Genomic DNA, 17,468 nt, shown 5'->3' on the forward strand with positions numbered 1-17,468 from the left:
AATGTTGTTGCAAGCTTTAGTGCTGTATGGGTTTGCTATTTACAGTGCGGGAGGCGCGGGAAGTGAAGGTAGCAGCAAAAGAAGTAGCAGTGCGTCATGTCGATTTACACGATAAATTGACCGTGCGAATATCTATTGTGCGTTAATCGCAGATGTCGTGTGAATCGTGTCGATCGCGTTTTCTTCGCGTTATACCTTTCATCGCAATGTAATAAAGTGCGTATCGCTTGTATGAGAGTGTCGCACAAAGTGTCGTGCGATCGTAGTTAACCTCATTTCCGCGAACGCGTGTGTTGTGTGAATCAGCTGAGCGTGACAACCGGTAGGTGAGAAGGGGGAAGAGGAGGGAGGCATCGAGCAACAGCGAGACAGCCAGCTTTCGGTGAGTGTTAAATCTCATCTTTTATTTTTATATATATAATTAGAGCGACGTATCTGATAAATCGTACGTGCCTTACAAAACATTCGTATTGAATAAGATGACAGATCGGTGCATAATGTTCATAAATATATAAAAACTATTTAAATCACATATAATCAACATTTATTATCTAATCATATACTTAGAGGAAAAGACGTAGAGATACAAAAGATGTAGATTTTATATAGATAAAAACATAGAAATGAAGATGCATATACATATACACAAGAGCAAAAACCAAGGCTGAAAGATTTTTCTTGGACACAATCTGTGTGAGAGATAATCAGCGAGTTAATGCAAATATTAGTGAGACTCTGACATATGGTGGATTGTCTTTTAATATGGAATTTCCACATCGACGAAACTATTTCTCCCTGCGATCTCTGCCGTTTTATAATGATGTCTCTCGCAAAATTCTTGAATCCTTTGACAAGCTTCCTCGAGCATGTTATCCGGTACAGTGATTACCAGTCTCATGTAAGAGGGATAATCAAAGCACTGGGGAATTAAACGGGAATATGAAAGATAAGTAAAATCACATAACATTTCTAAGAAGCTCTTTTTAAACTAACGTGCTTTTATGATTAAAGAATAGTCTTTTCTTGAATAAAAAATATAATAGAAATGTGCAAAATTAACTTATTATTATTATTAAATTATTATTATAATCGTACATTTAAAATAACGGATTGTATGTATCCTTGTAATATAAATCAATAATTGAAATATTTGATACATTTGATGTATTAGATGTAGAGAGAGAGAGAGAGAGAGAGAGAGAGAGAGAGAGAGAGAGAAAGAAACAAGCTCAAATCGAGATTTATTGATTAATAAATAATTTTCGAATTTATCGTTTAAAAGTTTAATATCCACTCACTGCAAAATTATTGCAATAAATTTGTTTTACAACTTCTACAATTTAATATATTGAGAGTATTTGTGGAATACTTTGCATTCACATTAATTATTAAAAGGAATTTATATTTAAATATTTGTACAGTAAATTATCGTTATAAAGTAATGTTTTGATTTTTTACGACATATTTTAAACGTCAGCATTAAATATCGGCATACCATGAAATGTAATTTCAAAAAGCTTCGGTATTCCTTTTTCTTTTTATTTTTCTTTTTTTTTTTTGTATACGTGCAGGAATTTCCGAGATGATAATTTAGAATTAAAAATGATCAATTAATAATTTAAACGTCAGAAACGAACCTGGCCGGGCAGGCAGAACACGGATTCTTCCATTAGCAATCGTTGTACGAATTCCAGGTCGGAATTAAATTCCGGAAAACACGATAGATCGATGTAGACCTAGAAATCGATTCAATAATTTATAGCTCGTAAATTACAATCGGTCCACCTTGCTGATGGTATTTGTGTATAACGTATAAATGGCGGCTGTGCACCGACTAATTTTACGATCTATTTATCGGGCGTTCAATTAACATTTACTGCTTTATCCCGCGAGCTACGTACTGTCAAACAATACGCTGTGATTCTTGAAATTATACAAGGGTGTGGTTGTGTTAATTTTAAATTATTACCATCATATACATCGCTCCGTCCGGCATTATCGGCTTTAGGCCCGGAATCTTTATTATGCAGCTGTATGCCAATTTGGAGTGTGACTGTAATATTGCGAATTTTATATATTAAATGAATTTATAATATGTCCATTATATATTTAAAATCGAGGAAACTTACGTATAAGGTACGGATAACATCGTCGAAGAAATTTTGTGGTGTTTGACGAAGTATCGCAGGCAAGGCACCTTGAATAATTGTATTACTGCCAATTATCCGTTGACTCAAGCAATGCAAGCCTTTACGAATCTAGAAACAACAGTAAATTAAAAATTTATTAAATGTCTATTATATATATATATAATTTTTTTATTGTTTTACAATATTTTTTAATTGTTAGCAAAATAATAAATATATTATAAAATGAACAACTTCTGGAAGAATGCGATTTATACAGGAAAGATTATACGTAAGGCTGTGTCTTGTAAATCTGAACAGACATAGAAACTTTCAAAAGAAAATCGACAAATATTTATCAGCTTGTACAATATTCGCCTATCAGAGAACATTGTCAAAGACTCACACACAGTCGTTCTTTTTTTTTCTTTTTTTTTAAGAGAAAATATAAATATACATAATAAAATAATGAACGAGCGCATGTGGAGAAAAGAAAAAAGATATGTATATATTGCAAAGAAGAAAACAGAAAAAGAAATCAATTGCTTTTTACGTTTCAGATATATACATTCTAGAAATTTTATCTTGATTAATTTTATTTGAAACTTATTTGAGAAATTTTCTATTATAAAATCATAAAGCGTAGCAATAAAAGAGAAACCCTTTGATTGAAATGTCTTACATAGAATTTTTTTTACACAGCAATATACGCTTGAGTGAAACTTCTCGATTGGATTCTCTTTCAGAAATCTTATTTTAATTACCTATCTGAATCGGCGAAAAGACTTGCGAAAGTTATTAAAGAACACAAATATATATTTAGTAACGATGCGCGACGAGGCGATTCAAAGTTCGTTCAAAGGCGGACGCACCTTTGCAAGGAATTAAAGATACGATTGGCGTCGAATGACGGAATAAAGTTTAATCAACGAAATTTAATCGATCTGTAATGTGCGATACCGAACTCGCCGCGATATGCCCTGCCTTGTTACGGAAACAACGCCGTCAGAGAAGTAATTATTTTCGAACGGTTACGTATTGCGTTTACCCACTTCAGTTTCGAGCACATTTTGACGATCATGGATTATTATCCATCCCATGCGCCAGCCTGGTACCAGAAATCTGTAAAAAAAGAGAACAAGATTAAGTATCTGTTGTCAGATTTCACTTTATAGATTACTGGCAAGGTTACTTCCCTACAAGGGATAATTTTATTTCACAATAAACAATTTTTATATATAGTTTAAAACTGAGAGAGAGAGAGAGAGAGAGAGAGAGAAATATGCTCTTCTATAGAAATAATTATATTATACAATTGATTAATTGATTTAAAAATTTTAATTCTAATTTTAATATTTGCGTAAAAAAACTTATTTATTGATTTTCTTAAATATTTTTCAAAATTATTTAATAGAAATTATTTTAATATAACGTTAAGAGTCTCGCCCCAATTGTTGCGATACAAAGGCAAAGTCCAAGCTTTCGTAGAATAACAGGATCTTTTTTTTATTGCTGCACGCAATTCCATTTAGCGTTATTCGTCAAGGCAATTGTTGTACGGTTGCAAAAAGTTTGGCGTGCGCCGCAAATACAATGTATAAAAAAATATACATCCTCTATTCTCCAAGATAATTTTTTAAATCATACATTACAATTATTAATCTGCTATCTCGTTGTATTAATAATGTCTATTATGATTACGATCAACGGTATAATTCTATATTAAAGTAATCCAATTTTCATATTGATTTTGCGGACGGAATCATTATACTCTTCTTTTTCGATTTTTCCTCTCATTAATACGAATATTATTGTGTTAAATGAAAGCAGCATAGAACTCGGCAATTCACGCTTAATTAATTTATTCCAAGTGAATCAGTGTATTTCATCTGAGCAGTTAATTATTATATACAAAAAATTTTTGGGAGAGATTCAATTTATTTTGATTATAAAATATTGATTTTAATATATATTTCAAGTATCATATTTTAAGAGAAATTTACATTACACGAAATTGTATTTATTAACTAATAAGCTTGTGTCCGGCTTACTATTATTAAACTATCATATTACAGCATATTTATGTAATTCATCCATTATTTGCTTTGTAATTTTATTTTTATTTCACAATCGATCATATCATAATTTTAATTTCGAATATTATACGTATACGTATATTGTTGAATTTTGTATGAAAAATTCTTATTTATTATTTGCGATTTATCCTTAATATGGCACGTAAAATATATTGTACTTTATAATGAAAAATTTATTAACAGCCGCAGGAACTCGTTTACGACGTAAACGATGCGATCGTAAATTAAGTTGCGTTTCAAATCTGATACCGCCAGAACAATGGAGGCACAATCACGAAACTTTGAAATAACGTCCTTTCGGCTTTGATCGCGAACGTTTTATTCACGCTCAATCAATCCTCGTCTTATTTTCGAAAATCGGACGAAAAATTTTACAGCGAAACGCGCACGTTTTCTCTCCTAAGGAATCTTTTCGTCAATTTCACGAATCGTTTGCTTCGCTACATATTTTCGCGATGAAAGAAGATAATAGAAGATCACTGAAAGTGAGGAAAAAACTTGATTAAAAAACAGAAGAGAGGAAGTGCTATATTTTTAAAATTATTTTTGAATGATCTATATTACCGTATTTATATAATATTTAAAATAAATGTAAAGCGCGTGTATGTATTTTTTTTTTCCTTCGAGGAAATAAATATTTGGATTTAAAAAATTTTTTAAATTCCTGATTTCAAACGCGCTTTTTTGAATCAAATATTAAAGCTTTGGGCTACGAAAATTCTTATATTTTAGATCGACCATCTTCATCACTTTTGACCTCTCTCTTGATTTTCCAAGCATCTAAACCATTAAGCATGAAATATATAACATGGCATTGTTTCAAGAGGTAGAATAGCCAGCCAGTCGTTTTATTTAATGCAAAATTATACATTAATCTTGCGCGTAAAAATTCTAAAATATTAAAATCTCGCGCCCGGGTTTCAACGCCGAAATACGGGAGTTTTACAGTCACTTCACGTTCCAGCATACCTTTTAGTCAGTCCGCTGCACGACAAAATAGGAACTTCGGTCGATAGAGACGCTAATGAGTGGAAAGTCCGTCCTGGAAATACCTGAAAACAGAGGAGAGGCGAAAAATTTACTTGCGCATAATTGGTACGTATATTTCGTCTGCATATGACAGAAAATAACGCAAAGTAGTGACAGCCAGACGTTACTTCGTCTCATCGAATTTTTGTTCAAAAAAAGCTTCTGCTTCCATTATACGTCACATAAGAATAAATCACATAGAATTTGTATGAGTACTTTTATGTCTTAAATTGCAATAATAAAATTTTAATTATAAAAATTCACGAAATTCTTTTACATACGATATAAATCATATATCGTTAAAGTAAATCTCTTTAAAAAGATTCTCACTCTACCCCATTAAAAAAAAAAAAAAAAAAAAAAAAAAAAAAAAAAAAAAAAAAAAAACCACGAAAGAAAAAGAAAATGTTTTATGAGTAAAATCTAATTTCTTTAGTAAAATTATTGTAAAAATTCTTCCCTTGATGCGACAACGAAGCGCAATCTTTCCGGATTTTGGGCACCGGATTTTGCATATTCGCGTTCGCGAATTAATTGCGTATCCCCTTTGGAAGCAAAAGGACGTGGCGTGCGCTCTTTATTTCGAAGCCAGCAAATGAAACGATTTGTCACTCGATACTTGCGGGAAAAGCGTAATATTCGGGCACGTACCATGTGCTCGTAAATCTCATCGGCTATAATGGGTACGTAATAACGAGCGGCGATGTCGAGAATGTCAAGTATATGGTCGCGATTGAACACAGAACCGCACGGGTTCGAAGGATTGTTTATAACAATCGCCGCCGTCGACTCGTCGATTTGTCCCTCCAGGTCGTCCAGATCGATCTCCCAACCGAGTTCGGGCTGCGAAACGAACGATTAACATTAATAGGATGCATTCGTGTGAATGGCCCCCTCTCGGATCTTCATATATACTCTCTCCCTAACGTGCAAGGGAACGTCTCGGAAAAATCACGCGCCTTCTCTATATAAATTCTTTGATAGTTTCGAATTTTTTACGAATCGAATTTTACCGCAGTAAAAATATTTAGATAACAATTTTTTTTTTTTTTTTTTTTGCAAGTGCACCTTAAGACAGAAATTTAATCTTTTTTGGCGAAATTATATCGCGCCAAATCGAAACAATTTATGATACTTTGGGTAAATGTATTTTCATGTGTGCTCCTTATCAAATAAAATAATGAAATTATTTAATATTAAAAATTAAATACTTTTAGCAAGCTAAAATAAGAGCGAATAAAAAATCTCCACCATTTAATTGTTATTACAAACTACGCTTTAGATTTTATTTGAAAAACCGAAAGGAATTAAAAAATTTTTAATATATATAAATTTTTATTTCTTGGCACGTCTAATAGAAAAAAAAAAAATATATATATATATAATTAACGTGGCTCGTGATAAAAAATTTCGTCTGCAATCTGCCCTCGTGCATACTAAAACAGGACATTATGCACACTCATTGTTTTTCGCGATATTCACGTCATATAGACGGTTAATAAATTTAAAGATATTAACGAAATGGAATATTTTTGCATATAAAACCGTCTGCTAAACCTGATTTTCTCTTGATGTGCGTTTTGTAATAATGCGTAACTTAAGAAATATGGCAGACGCCTGTTATGCACGTTTCTCATTAATGACGGTGTAACATGGTAGCGTGTAATATTACCTTCTCTTTTACAGGCGCGATTATTACAGAGTAACTGCTGTCACTGCGGTATCGATCAACATTTTGTACCTTATCACGAGAATATGAAAAACAAGTGTTCATTGCGCTGTTCATTATCTGTATATATGATTTAAAATGCGTTTTAAGCAAATAAATCAATTATTAAAAAATTTTAAATTTTAAAAATTAATATAAACTTTTAAGACATTCCCGCGAAATAACATAATATAAAAAAAAAATTTTTTTTTTATTCTAAAAGCACAATTTCTTTTTTAAAATTTTTGCATTTTTATAAATAAATTCGTTTGTGTCTCTGAAAAAAAATTTGGATCTTTATTGTTTTTTTTTTTTTTTTTTTTTTTTTTCGAAACAGTCGTTTTATCTCTATTCAAGATATTTGGTAAAAAAATGTATTTGTATAATGATCGGATTGTCACACGAATATAATCGTTAAACAATGTACGAATTTTAAATGATCCGTACAAGAGTCTAGTCAAACGTGTAATTCACGTTTTTGATTCGTCATCATTCACAGACGCAAAACTGAAAATCAATAGTTGCCACGCGGAAATCGATAAATTTTATTATATTGAAATATCACTTGTGTGTGTAAATGACATAATTCATATTCACAATTGTCGACAGTCAACCGGTTATTGATTATTTACGTTTAAAGCTCCGCGTTTAAGATAATATCAACTCGTACGTTGAAATTTATACCGAATAACAATATATTCGTGCAAAATACATTTAAAATATAATTTAATATATAATCTTGTTAGAAATTTTATATGTAAAGATTCCAACAACTTATCAATTATTATATTATTTTATTATTTATTATTAAATACACATATTTTACTGCGTAAAATATATTTTTATTTTAATACGAATATATGAAGACGTTGAATTTCTTTTTTTCGAGAGGGATACTCACACGTAAGTCGTACGATTTAACCGTGATACCAAGACCCTCCGCCAACGTTCGATAGATCGAAAAGCCGGGACGAGGAATTAAGATGTTTTGGCCTTCTCGAGCTAAAGCCGTGATACATAAGTCAAGTGCGCAAGAACATCCACTACACAGGATTACGTCCTAGGGCAAATATAGAAATGTGAAATAAATTATTCACTTTCATTCGTGTCATATTAAATGTGCAGTAAAATAAAAAAAAAAAAACTTTTTTCACGATAAAAACATTTTTAATTATTTTCGTACTTTTTACGCGCTTTCCATATTTTTTTCGAATTTATTCGATATATTTTGATAAATTTCGATGTTGTATCAAAACTAAAAAAAAATATATATATATATATATATATATATATATACGAAATTAAAAAAGAAATAGATAAAGATGTGGATACAAGGAAATATTACATAATTATTTATTGCAAGAGTTTTACTACAGAAAAATAAACTTTATGCGCGATATTTATGTGCATATAATCATAATTATGTAGCACGACAAAAAATATGAAAAAGGACAGGATTAAAAATTCTCCAAAGAGAAATAATATTATTTTATGCTTGTAAATTTAATTTACGCTTTCTCTCTTTCTCTCTCTCTCTCTTTTCCTCTTCTCTTTCCCATTATCCGATAATATAATATTATATAAAGTTTTTGGAATATAATTTCATATTTGCTCGGATAATTTAATAAATCGCTTATGAAATTAAAAATTGATCCGCTCATTTGTTTTCAATACTTTGTATCGTTTTATCGATATATATATATATATATATATATATATATATATATATATTTATATATATATATATAGGGGCGATGAGTGGCTTAGAGCGTTGAGTCGCGGGCTGACAAGTGCCACGTCCCGGGTTCGATTCCGCTCGGATCTTATCCCACCATATACCTCTTTATAGAAGAGAAGGAGGAATGACAGGGAAGGAAAGAAGGATAAAAAGGAGGGGAATAGGAAGGAGACATAAAGAGGGTTAGGAGTTAGGAACAAGGAAGAAGGGCGAAAAGAGATAAGGGCATAAGGATGAAGGAGGAAAGGGGAGCGTGAGGAGCAAGGGGGAAGAGCAAGAGAGAGGAAAAAGGAAAGCGGTTGTAGTAAAGCGTTAGATTAAGTGTAGGAGCGTTAGTTGTAAGAGCAGAAAATGTAAGAAAAATGAAATATATGTGGAAAATTTGTAAAGTGTAAGAGATTGCAATCCCATTGGGGAGTCAATAAAGACATATATATATATATATATATATATATCTCTTTCTATCCACATGCGCGATTTCCATCTCGCGAGATTTTACAGCGCCAAGTTAATTAACTTATCCTCGAGATTGTACGAGTGCACGGAATATACAATACAATCAACCTCGTCGCGGAAGTAATCCCTGTAATACCTAGATGACACCTTTTTCTTTCTCGCGACTGAAAGAAATATTTACAGTTTCCTTGCACGCCCGAAACTGTTATTAATATTTAAATAACTTTGGCAATTTTGTCCCTCCGTTTTATTCTTCCTGAATAAATAACAATAAAATATCCTTGGTTGAATAAATGAAACACGACCGTATACACGTGACGAGAAAACCTCAGGATACAAAGGCATCAATGACTTTAAATTAGTTCGCCACACGCGTGTTGGCCGATCTGTCATCGATATTTGATATAGGCACGTACGTCTATCGTACCTTGGAATCGACTTTCACGAACTCATTTGAGCTGTATTCAGCTACGGCTTCCCGCGCCCTCTGATAACCTGTGGATAATGGATAAATCAATTTCTCCCTTTTCTGAATAATCATAATTAATATCTAGTTTGCGATGTAACATACACGATGTGAATATACAATATATTCCTTGTAAAATATATAATTAATAATTTACATCATGTATATTGATCTCATGAATAATCATGACATATATAATTATTAATTGTTTGTAGCAATTATATATTTAAATAATATATGTATATTTAATTTAAAAACGATAATATAATAGGGTATTCAAATGTAATGTCAATTTCGATTATTAACGGATTTTTTTATCATTTTTTTCGTAAATTGAACAGAGATTTAAATAACGACTTAGCTAAACTCGTACATCTTATTGTTAGAATAAAACATGTACCTGTGCTCGGCGCATATCCATTGTACAGTTGCGAAGCCACGCTCTCTTGAACAGCCTCGATCACCTCCTTTGGTGGCTTCAAATTGCCGAAGGTTGTAGGATCGCCTTCAAAATAGCACAATAACACGATGAGAGATTCATTTAAAAAAAATACCGTGAACATTGGTATATCGATTATCGCGCGATTACGAGTCGATAAGTCGCTAATCGTATAAATCTAGTTTGCTGCCGAACATTTGCCACTATGGTTTCACACAATACATAACTAATTACGCGTACGTGTGCCGTTGATTATTGAATTGTCACTAGCATAACCGTAGGAAATGCTGTTTACAGACGCGTTGTCAATGTGTATATTTTTAGCTCGTCGAGTTCGAAATTTACGTAATTACAACTTTGTCGCCGTTAATCGGGAGGAATCGTGTTTCGACAATGTTGCGGTTAACATGTTATATCTCACATTTTTATTACACTCGATATATCAGTTAATATTGATGCAAACGCTGAAATTTTTCAGAGAACTGTCAGCGAATTATAAATTATAGATATTATATTGCAATGTCGAAAGTTTAGATATTTCACGAATAATTGATTTTATTAATTTTAAGTAACTAATTTTCAGTTTGCGCGTGTATATATTACTTCATACTACATATATGGTAAAAAATATTCTACATAGAGTACGGACTCTAATTAAATTTCTATCGGGTCATGAAAACTGAAAACAATAATAAAAAATAAAATAATCCTGACTTTTCTTCGAGAAAGTCATATTTCAACTTCGATTTTATTAAATATATTTTATTAATATACAATATATTCTCTCTCTCTCTCTCTCTCTCATTTTCCTATATATATTTCTTTATCTTATATATATTGTAATATTATTAATATGGAATGTGTGCGGATTTTTTCACTCATTTATTTATTTTTTTACTGTTGCTCTCTCTCTCTCTCTCTCTCTCTCTCTCTTTACTGCAGGATATAACTATATATTACTTTTTTTTTTGATGGAATCGATTTTTTGAAAGTATGAGTTTCAAAAATAATATAGCATGAACATTTCTCTTATATGATAGAGAAGGAAAAAATGTAATAAAATTCCTCGCTTTTACTATCGATCTTTTCAGCGTGTTATGAAACTTATAAACCGGTTTTGGAATATTTTTTTTGAGTAGAATCATACACTGAAATTTCACCGAAAGTGATACACTATATATATATAGAGTGTCCACAATTTAAATGGCAAAACTTCAGGAGCGTGTAGGGGACCGAAAAGCTATGACAGAAAGTTCTTTAGAGGTTTGCTCGTTTTTGCTCCATTTTGGAGCAAAATCACAAAAAAAAGAAACAAAACAAGTTTTCGTTTTTTTACTTATTTATTTACATTTTATTTATGTTATCATCTATTTAATGCAGATATTGTTCAAAATGTTGCCCTCTTGCAGCAACGCAAGCGTTACATCTAGCACTGATCTCATTAACTGCAGCTAGACATTGTTCTAGTGATATTTGGTGCCCTGCATCTATGATTCGGTCTCTTAATTGCTCTCTTGAATTGATTGGCACCGTAAAGGATAACATCGAGTGTTTACGTATGTAAGGAACCTTGAAGCAGAAAGTTTATTCGGTGCCAATCAACTCAAAAGAGCAACTGACAATGAGAGATTGAATTTTAGCGATTTTCTCTAAAATGGAACAAAAACGAGCAAACCTCTAAAGGACTTCTTGTCTTGGTTTTTCGGTCCCTACACGCTCATGAAGTTTTGCCATTTAAATTAGGGACACCCTGTATACGCACATCATAGAATATATTGTTTCTCGGAAAAAACGATCTCACGAAAAGGTTGCTACTTCCGAATCATTCGAAATTTACTGAAATTTCATCTTTTTCATCAAAACATATAAAAATCTTTTAGAAAGATCTCTTGTGTGACGTCAATCTCAATTTAATATCATATCTTTTTATTTTACTCATTTTTTGCTTCCTCTCATAGAGGAAGTATTTGCTTTCGCGACAAAGTTTTTTTTTCCAGTTCTCTATGCCAATTTGTTTAGAATTGGAATGTTCCAAAAATGTTGAATTCTTTGAGAAATGTTTCGCTGTAACTGTTGTAAATTTTGAGATATCGGGTTAAATATTTTTACATAGATAGAGTATTATTAATGGGGGAAGCAATATGCAAGTTTCTAGTTTGCACAATTTTCATCTTGTTTTACAAAAGTAAAAAAAAGATAGCACTTTTCGAACATTTTTATGACGCCACCGTTCCATTTTCCGGCGTTATAATCTCCTTCGAATTGCATATGTATAGAATGAAAGAAAGCTTTTGAAAATATATACAGCCGCTGGCATAGCCGGGTAAGATTTGTATCGAAATATATTTAGATTCGTGTGCTCGCATCTGTCAGAGTTTTACACAGTTTCGGTATGAAATTTGCCGAGGACGTTTTTCCGATACATTCTGACACATCCGCATTTTGCATCACTCGTACGCTGCAAATGTTAAGAGGACTCACGCGTCGCTATCATTTTAACTTTTAAAGCCTTTTAACTTTTCATCGCTTATACAACCCTATGGATAAAATCGCGTATCTCCGCAGGGGAAGTTTGAAAACTTTCGAAAGAATTAAAACGAACAAAATATACAATGCAATTTGAGATAAAAATTCTTGAAGCGCTTCAATTTTACGCAACTCTTTAAAATAGTTTCGTAGCCTCTTTCATTTTTACTAACAAAATATTGCGAAAGAATATTCGTGGAAAAAAAAAAAAGAAAACATTTTAAATTGCTGTCTATAATTCTATCAATATTCTCTCTCAATATTTTGTTAAATATTGAGTTAATAAATTAACTTTTTCTCTTTTAATATATAAAATCGACATCATTTATAGAATCGAAAAAATTAGTATAACATGGAAATTTTTCTGTGAAAAAAACCTTGCATCCAGAAATTGTCAAGGCTGATTTTTTTTTTTTTTTTTTTTTTTTTAGACTATTAATTATTTTCATGATATTTATTATCAAAAAAGCACAATTCCATTCTGTCTACATATTTATGTACTAATTTCTGTAATGCACGTAATTGATTGGAATTGTATAAGATGGAAAAATTTCCGATATTAAATGTAGCATTTTTTTCCTTTATATATTAGGCGTCGCAGGAATTTGATCGACCCAAGTATATTGGAATTGTTTTACTGCTTGAGAAGCTTTTATTTGGTAAACTTTTAAAAAAGTTATTTCTTCTAGAAATACAATAGAATCGGCAAACGAAATATTGTCTATCTTTCACCGTGTGTCTGCGTATCAATATTTTCCAAAGCGAACTGTGTATTAAGTTTCAATACTTCCGGATGAGAGACAGAGAGAGAGAGAGAGAGAGAGAGAGAGAAGCTCGGAGATCTTAGGAAGAAGTTAACCCCAGGTTTTTTTTTTTTTTAACCAGATTATAAAAGAGAACAAAATGTAATATATATTAGGATGAATTTCAAGGAAAGTTTATTTTTTATTTTTGATAAGTTAAGAAAATCTTATTTTTAATTTTTAATCTGACAGCAGAATTAAAATAAACAAGCTGTTATCGGAATGTTGAAAATTTTTTCCATTATATGAAGAGATAATAGACAGAAAATTAAACGCATCCGTTATTTACGCAGATGCATTACATGCGTCTCGTAAATTCATAAATTCCGCAAATTTATGAAAAATCACCGATCATGGGGCTCGTTTACGCAAAAAAAAAAATGGCGTATAATAATGATTGTGTCATCCGTACTTTATCAAACCCCTTTAAACCGATATTAGTTTATCCAATATTTATAAATCTAACAATATCAAATTTATTGTAATATATAATAAAAGAGATCGCGCATACACAATTATTAATTGTCTTTCACATTTTAATTTTATTTAAAAAAAATATTAAGTTGAAATATTTGTAGAAGAATATTACGAAAAATAATATAAATATTTTATGCTCGAAAACACGAATGTAGATTGAATCGAAATTTTGATATTTTCGACGTAATTCCTGCGGACTTTTCGAGTTAATCAAAATACGCTTTTTCATATTCTAACATATTTTCCTCGCACTGCATATTTGACCTATGTTGCATCGATCAATATATCAAACTTTTTTTTTTTTTTTTTTTCCCCAATGACCGGAGACCGCGCATATTGAAAATCTACTCGTAGGATACAGCGAAAGTTTGCAAATTTGTATGCATTTGCTCGCATTTACCAACATTTCACCTTTGTAGATGGCTCTTTATTTGCATATTTTGCAATGTGCCTCAAGTAAAATAAATAAAAGTATAATAATTTATTTTTTTTTTTTATCAATCTGACGAGTTTAATCGCGACAGCGATTTCTGGATATAAATCGCGCGCTGCAATTTTTCAGCAAAACACTGTACAATATACCCCGTGTGAAAGGCCTTTTAATTGCTACCTTGTTTCATACATTAGCGAAACTAAAGACAGATTATTTTGTAATTTTACGTGCACGTTTATCGCTGCACAATTTTTATAATACAGGATACGCGACAATCCTTTTCTTTTCCTTCACAATGGAGAATGATCGGTCGGGTCGGTTCATGTCTGTTATCTTTTTCCTCGCGTAAAAAAATAACTACACCATCATCTCTTGTGTTTTTCTATTTCATTCACCTCTCGCTGAATGAAGGATGAAAAGCCAAAGAATTACAGCAGGATTGTCAAATGTTGTCAGATATATACAGGGTGTCCCATTTTAAAGGATTCACTCAAATATCTCAGAAACACTGCGTTAAATCGAAAAATGTTTCAAACAAAAGTTGTGTGGCTTTAAGGGGGCCATAAGATGGTGACAATTATTTGACCTTGGAAAATCATTTGAAGATCATGTGAAGGTCAACCTTAAAATCTTAAATAGAAACCCCCATTTTTTATTTAGTATTCTTATAGCTGACATCGAGAGCTTTCCAAAACGCTATAATAAAGTATTTTTTCATTAAGTACTTTTTGAGTTATTTTATATTTTAATCTGACATATTTTGATATAAAAAATAAAATATTTCGTAAAATATTCAGTTTTCGATAATTTTACCGTAATAGTTCTATGTACAGAATAATAAGACAAATTAATTAGTGCCAAAAAAAACAAATAATTGTTTTAAAAAATACATTGCAAATAATTTTCTTAAAAACAATTTTTCTCTTTATACTAATTGATTTGTCTCATTACTCTGTACATAGAAGTATTACGGTAAGATTATCAAAAACTAAATATTTTACGAGATATTTAATTTTTTATATCAAAATATGTCAGATCGAAATATAAAATTACTCAAAAAGTACTTAATAAAAAAATACTTTATTATAGTGTTTTGGAAAGCTCTCAATGTCAGCTACAAGAATACTAAATAAAAAATGAGGGTTTCCATTTAAGATTTTAAAGTTGACCTTCACGTGACCTTCAAATGATTCTTGAAGGTCAAACCAATGGTACCATCTTATGGCCCCCTCGAAACCAAACAACTTTTGTTTGAAACATTTTTCGATTTAACGCAGTGTTTCTGAGATATTTGAGTTAGTCCTTTAAAATAAAACACCCTGTATATATATATATATATATATATATATATATATATATATATATATATATATATATCTTTCTCACTTTCTTGTATATGTATATAATTTTATTTATTATATAAAAGACATGTGATATAAAATCATTTTTATATAAATTTATATATATATTTCATATATATATTTTTTTTTTTGGTAAACATTATTTTATAAGCTTTTACTTTTTTTCGCTATAAACATTAAATTGCAATAATTATATTTTTATAAATATAATTCTGTTTTCAAATATATATATTTTTTATTATAATATTTATATCTTTATATGCTATATTTCTTTTCTTATTATCTATTCATTTAAGCCATTATCTAGTCAATTATTATCTAGTCAATTAAGACCATTAAGCCATATATATATATATATATATATATATATATATATATATATAATAGAATTATATAAAATGAATAACAGACATTTAATAATGGCTTAATTGACTAGATAATAATTGACTAGATAATGGCTTAAATGACTATTATATATATAAAAAAAAAGTAAAGCATATGGTAAACTAACAATAAGATTCAAATTTTCTTGTATGTAGGTACTTCTTGGCTTCTCTAGCCAATCTCTCTCGTTCGATTTTAAAAACACAAATAATATATCTTCGTAAAACTAGGACGATTTTTACTCACCGATAGACAACGCGATCATAGATTTGTTAGGATTCGGCTCGACGACGATATTTTCCACGATCGATCTTATAGGATTGTGTGTCGTCCGAGCGATGTTAGAGGCGCAAACGTTCCAACGTTCACGGAAACTGGACGCGGACATCTCGTCGTGGGCGGAAAAAATCTCCCGTGGAAACTTCACCGGTCGATCTTTTCGATAGAGAACTGTGTGTGGAAAGATACTTATGTCCTCCACAGGAGATAATGTATGCAGATATATCTCGCGATAACGCAGATATTTACGGAATCGACGATCCTCGCACGGCTCGCTCTCTGTCACTGAGTCCCAATCGAGACGGCACGCTAATAATCGAAATGCTCTACAGAGGCTCGAGGACAAACGAACCGGTCGGATTGGTCCATTCGACGCCACACCTTCTTTCATAATTAATTAAACGGATTCCGTGCTTACGTAGAGAAAACGAGCGCGCCTTGAGAACAGCTACGACAACGTTGTCATCCGTGTAAGATCAAAACAAGAGTATGCCTGCCTTACGTTCTCTCCTATCTACCCATCGTCTCTCAGAATTTGGAACCTCAACTTCGCCGTTTGTATTTTGTTGCGTCTCTCTGTTAATGTTTATGCAATTATACGCTGTAACTGTTTACTCACGAGTTACAGTCGCGAGTATATTCGAACGCCGTTTCGTTCCGACGACGACAACGACGAACGTGCGCTCGCTCGTTAATTGAGTTTAACGCGACGTTACTGCTAGATTTGCGAAGCCGACGAATGTCAGAGACGAACCGGTGAACGAACAGATGCAGAAATGATCGCTATCTGCAAGAAATCCGATAAAAATGCTTGATTGAAGGGATGTAAACGCGGAGAAGTCGCTCTTATCGCATGTATTTTTTTTTTTTTTTTTTTTTTTTTTTACAGGATGTCCAATTTTAACCCTCACACTGTAATATTTCAAAAATACATGCATTTTCAAAAAAAAAAATGTTTCCGACAAGAGTTACTTGACCCGAAGGGGGACATGAGAATGTGCCATTGGTTTGACCTTGGATAGTCGTTTGAAGGTCATGTGAAGGTCACCTTTAATTTCTTAAATAGAAACACCCATTTTCTATTACACATTCTTATAGCTTAGCTCGAGAGAGCCTTTCGAAACGCTATAATAAAGTATTTTTTCAT

At 31.5% G+C, this 17,468-nt stretch overlaps 2 protein-coding genes across 2 annotated transcripts in view; one reads left to right on the forward strand and one right to left on the reverse strand.

Moving 5' to 3' along the window:
* The window catches only part of LOC138936252 (collagen alpha-1(IV) chain), a 120,156-nt gene that overhangs the window by 13,177 nt on the left and 89,511 nt on the right, over window positions 1-17,468 (forward strand). The gene's annotated exons all lie outside the window — the stretch shown is intronic.
* Window positions 528-16,617, reverse strand: Tat (Tyrosine aminotransferase). The gene is made up of 11 exons (XM_070301518.1): window positions 16,289-16,617; window positions 10,020-10,124; window positions 9,581-9,648; window positions 7,861-8,019; window positions 5,903-6,094; window positions 5,192-5,274; window positions 3,179-3,248; window positions 2,130-2,258; window positions 1,970-2,053; window positions 1,638-1,736; window positions 528-919 (listed from the first exon to the last, which is right to left on the reverse strand). Exons 1-11 carry the CDS (start codon window positions 16,428-16,430, stop codon window positions 758-760), a joined length of 1,293 nt encoding a protein of 430 aa, XP_070157619.1. The 5' UTR covers window positions 16,431-16,617; the 3' UTR covers window positions 528-757.

Source organism: Polyergus mexicanus, unplaced genomic scaffold (assembly GCF_030449975.1).
Source record: "Polyergus mexicanus isolate NDT 795.1 unplaced genomic scaffold, iyPolMexi1.0 SCAF_9, whole genome shotgun sequence".
Taxonomy (NCBI): domain Eukaryota; kingdom Metazoa; phylum Arthropoda; class Insecta; order Hymenoptera; family Formicidae; genus Polyergus; species Polyergus mexicanus.

Excerpts from the sequence above, each read along its gene's own strand:
- Tat (XM_070301518.1), bottom strand. The coding sequence starts at position 16,430 with ATGTCCGCGTCCAGTTTCCGTGAACGTTGGAACGTTTGCGCCTCTAAC. Across the intron at positions 9,649-10,019 it reads TGGATATGCGCCGAGCACAG|GTTATCAGAGGGCGCGGGAA; the intron begins GTACATGTTTTA and ends CATTATCCACAG. Across the intron at positions 920-1,637 it reads TGTTCTGCCTGCCCGGCCAG|TGCTTTGATTATCCCTCTTA; the intron begins GTTCGTTTCTGA and ends TTAATTCCCCAG.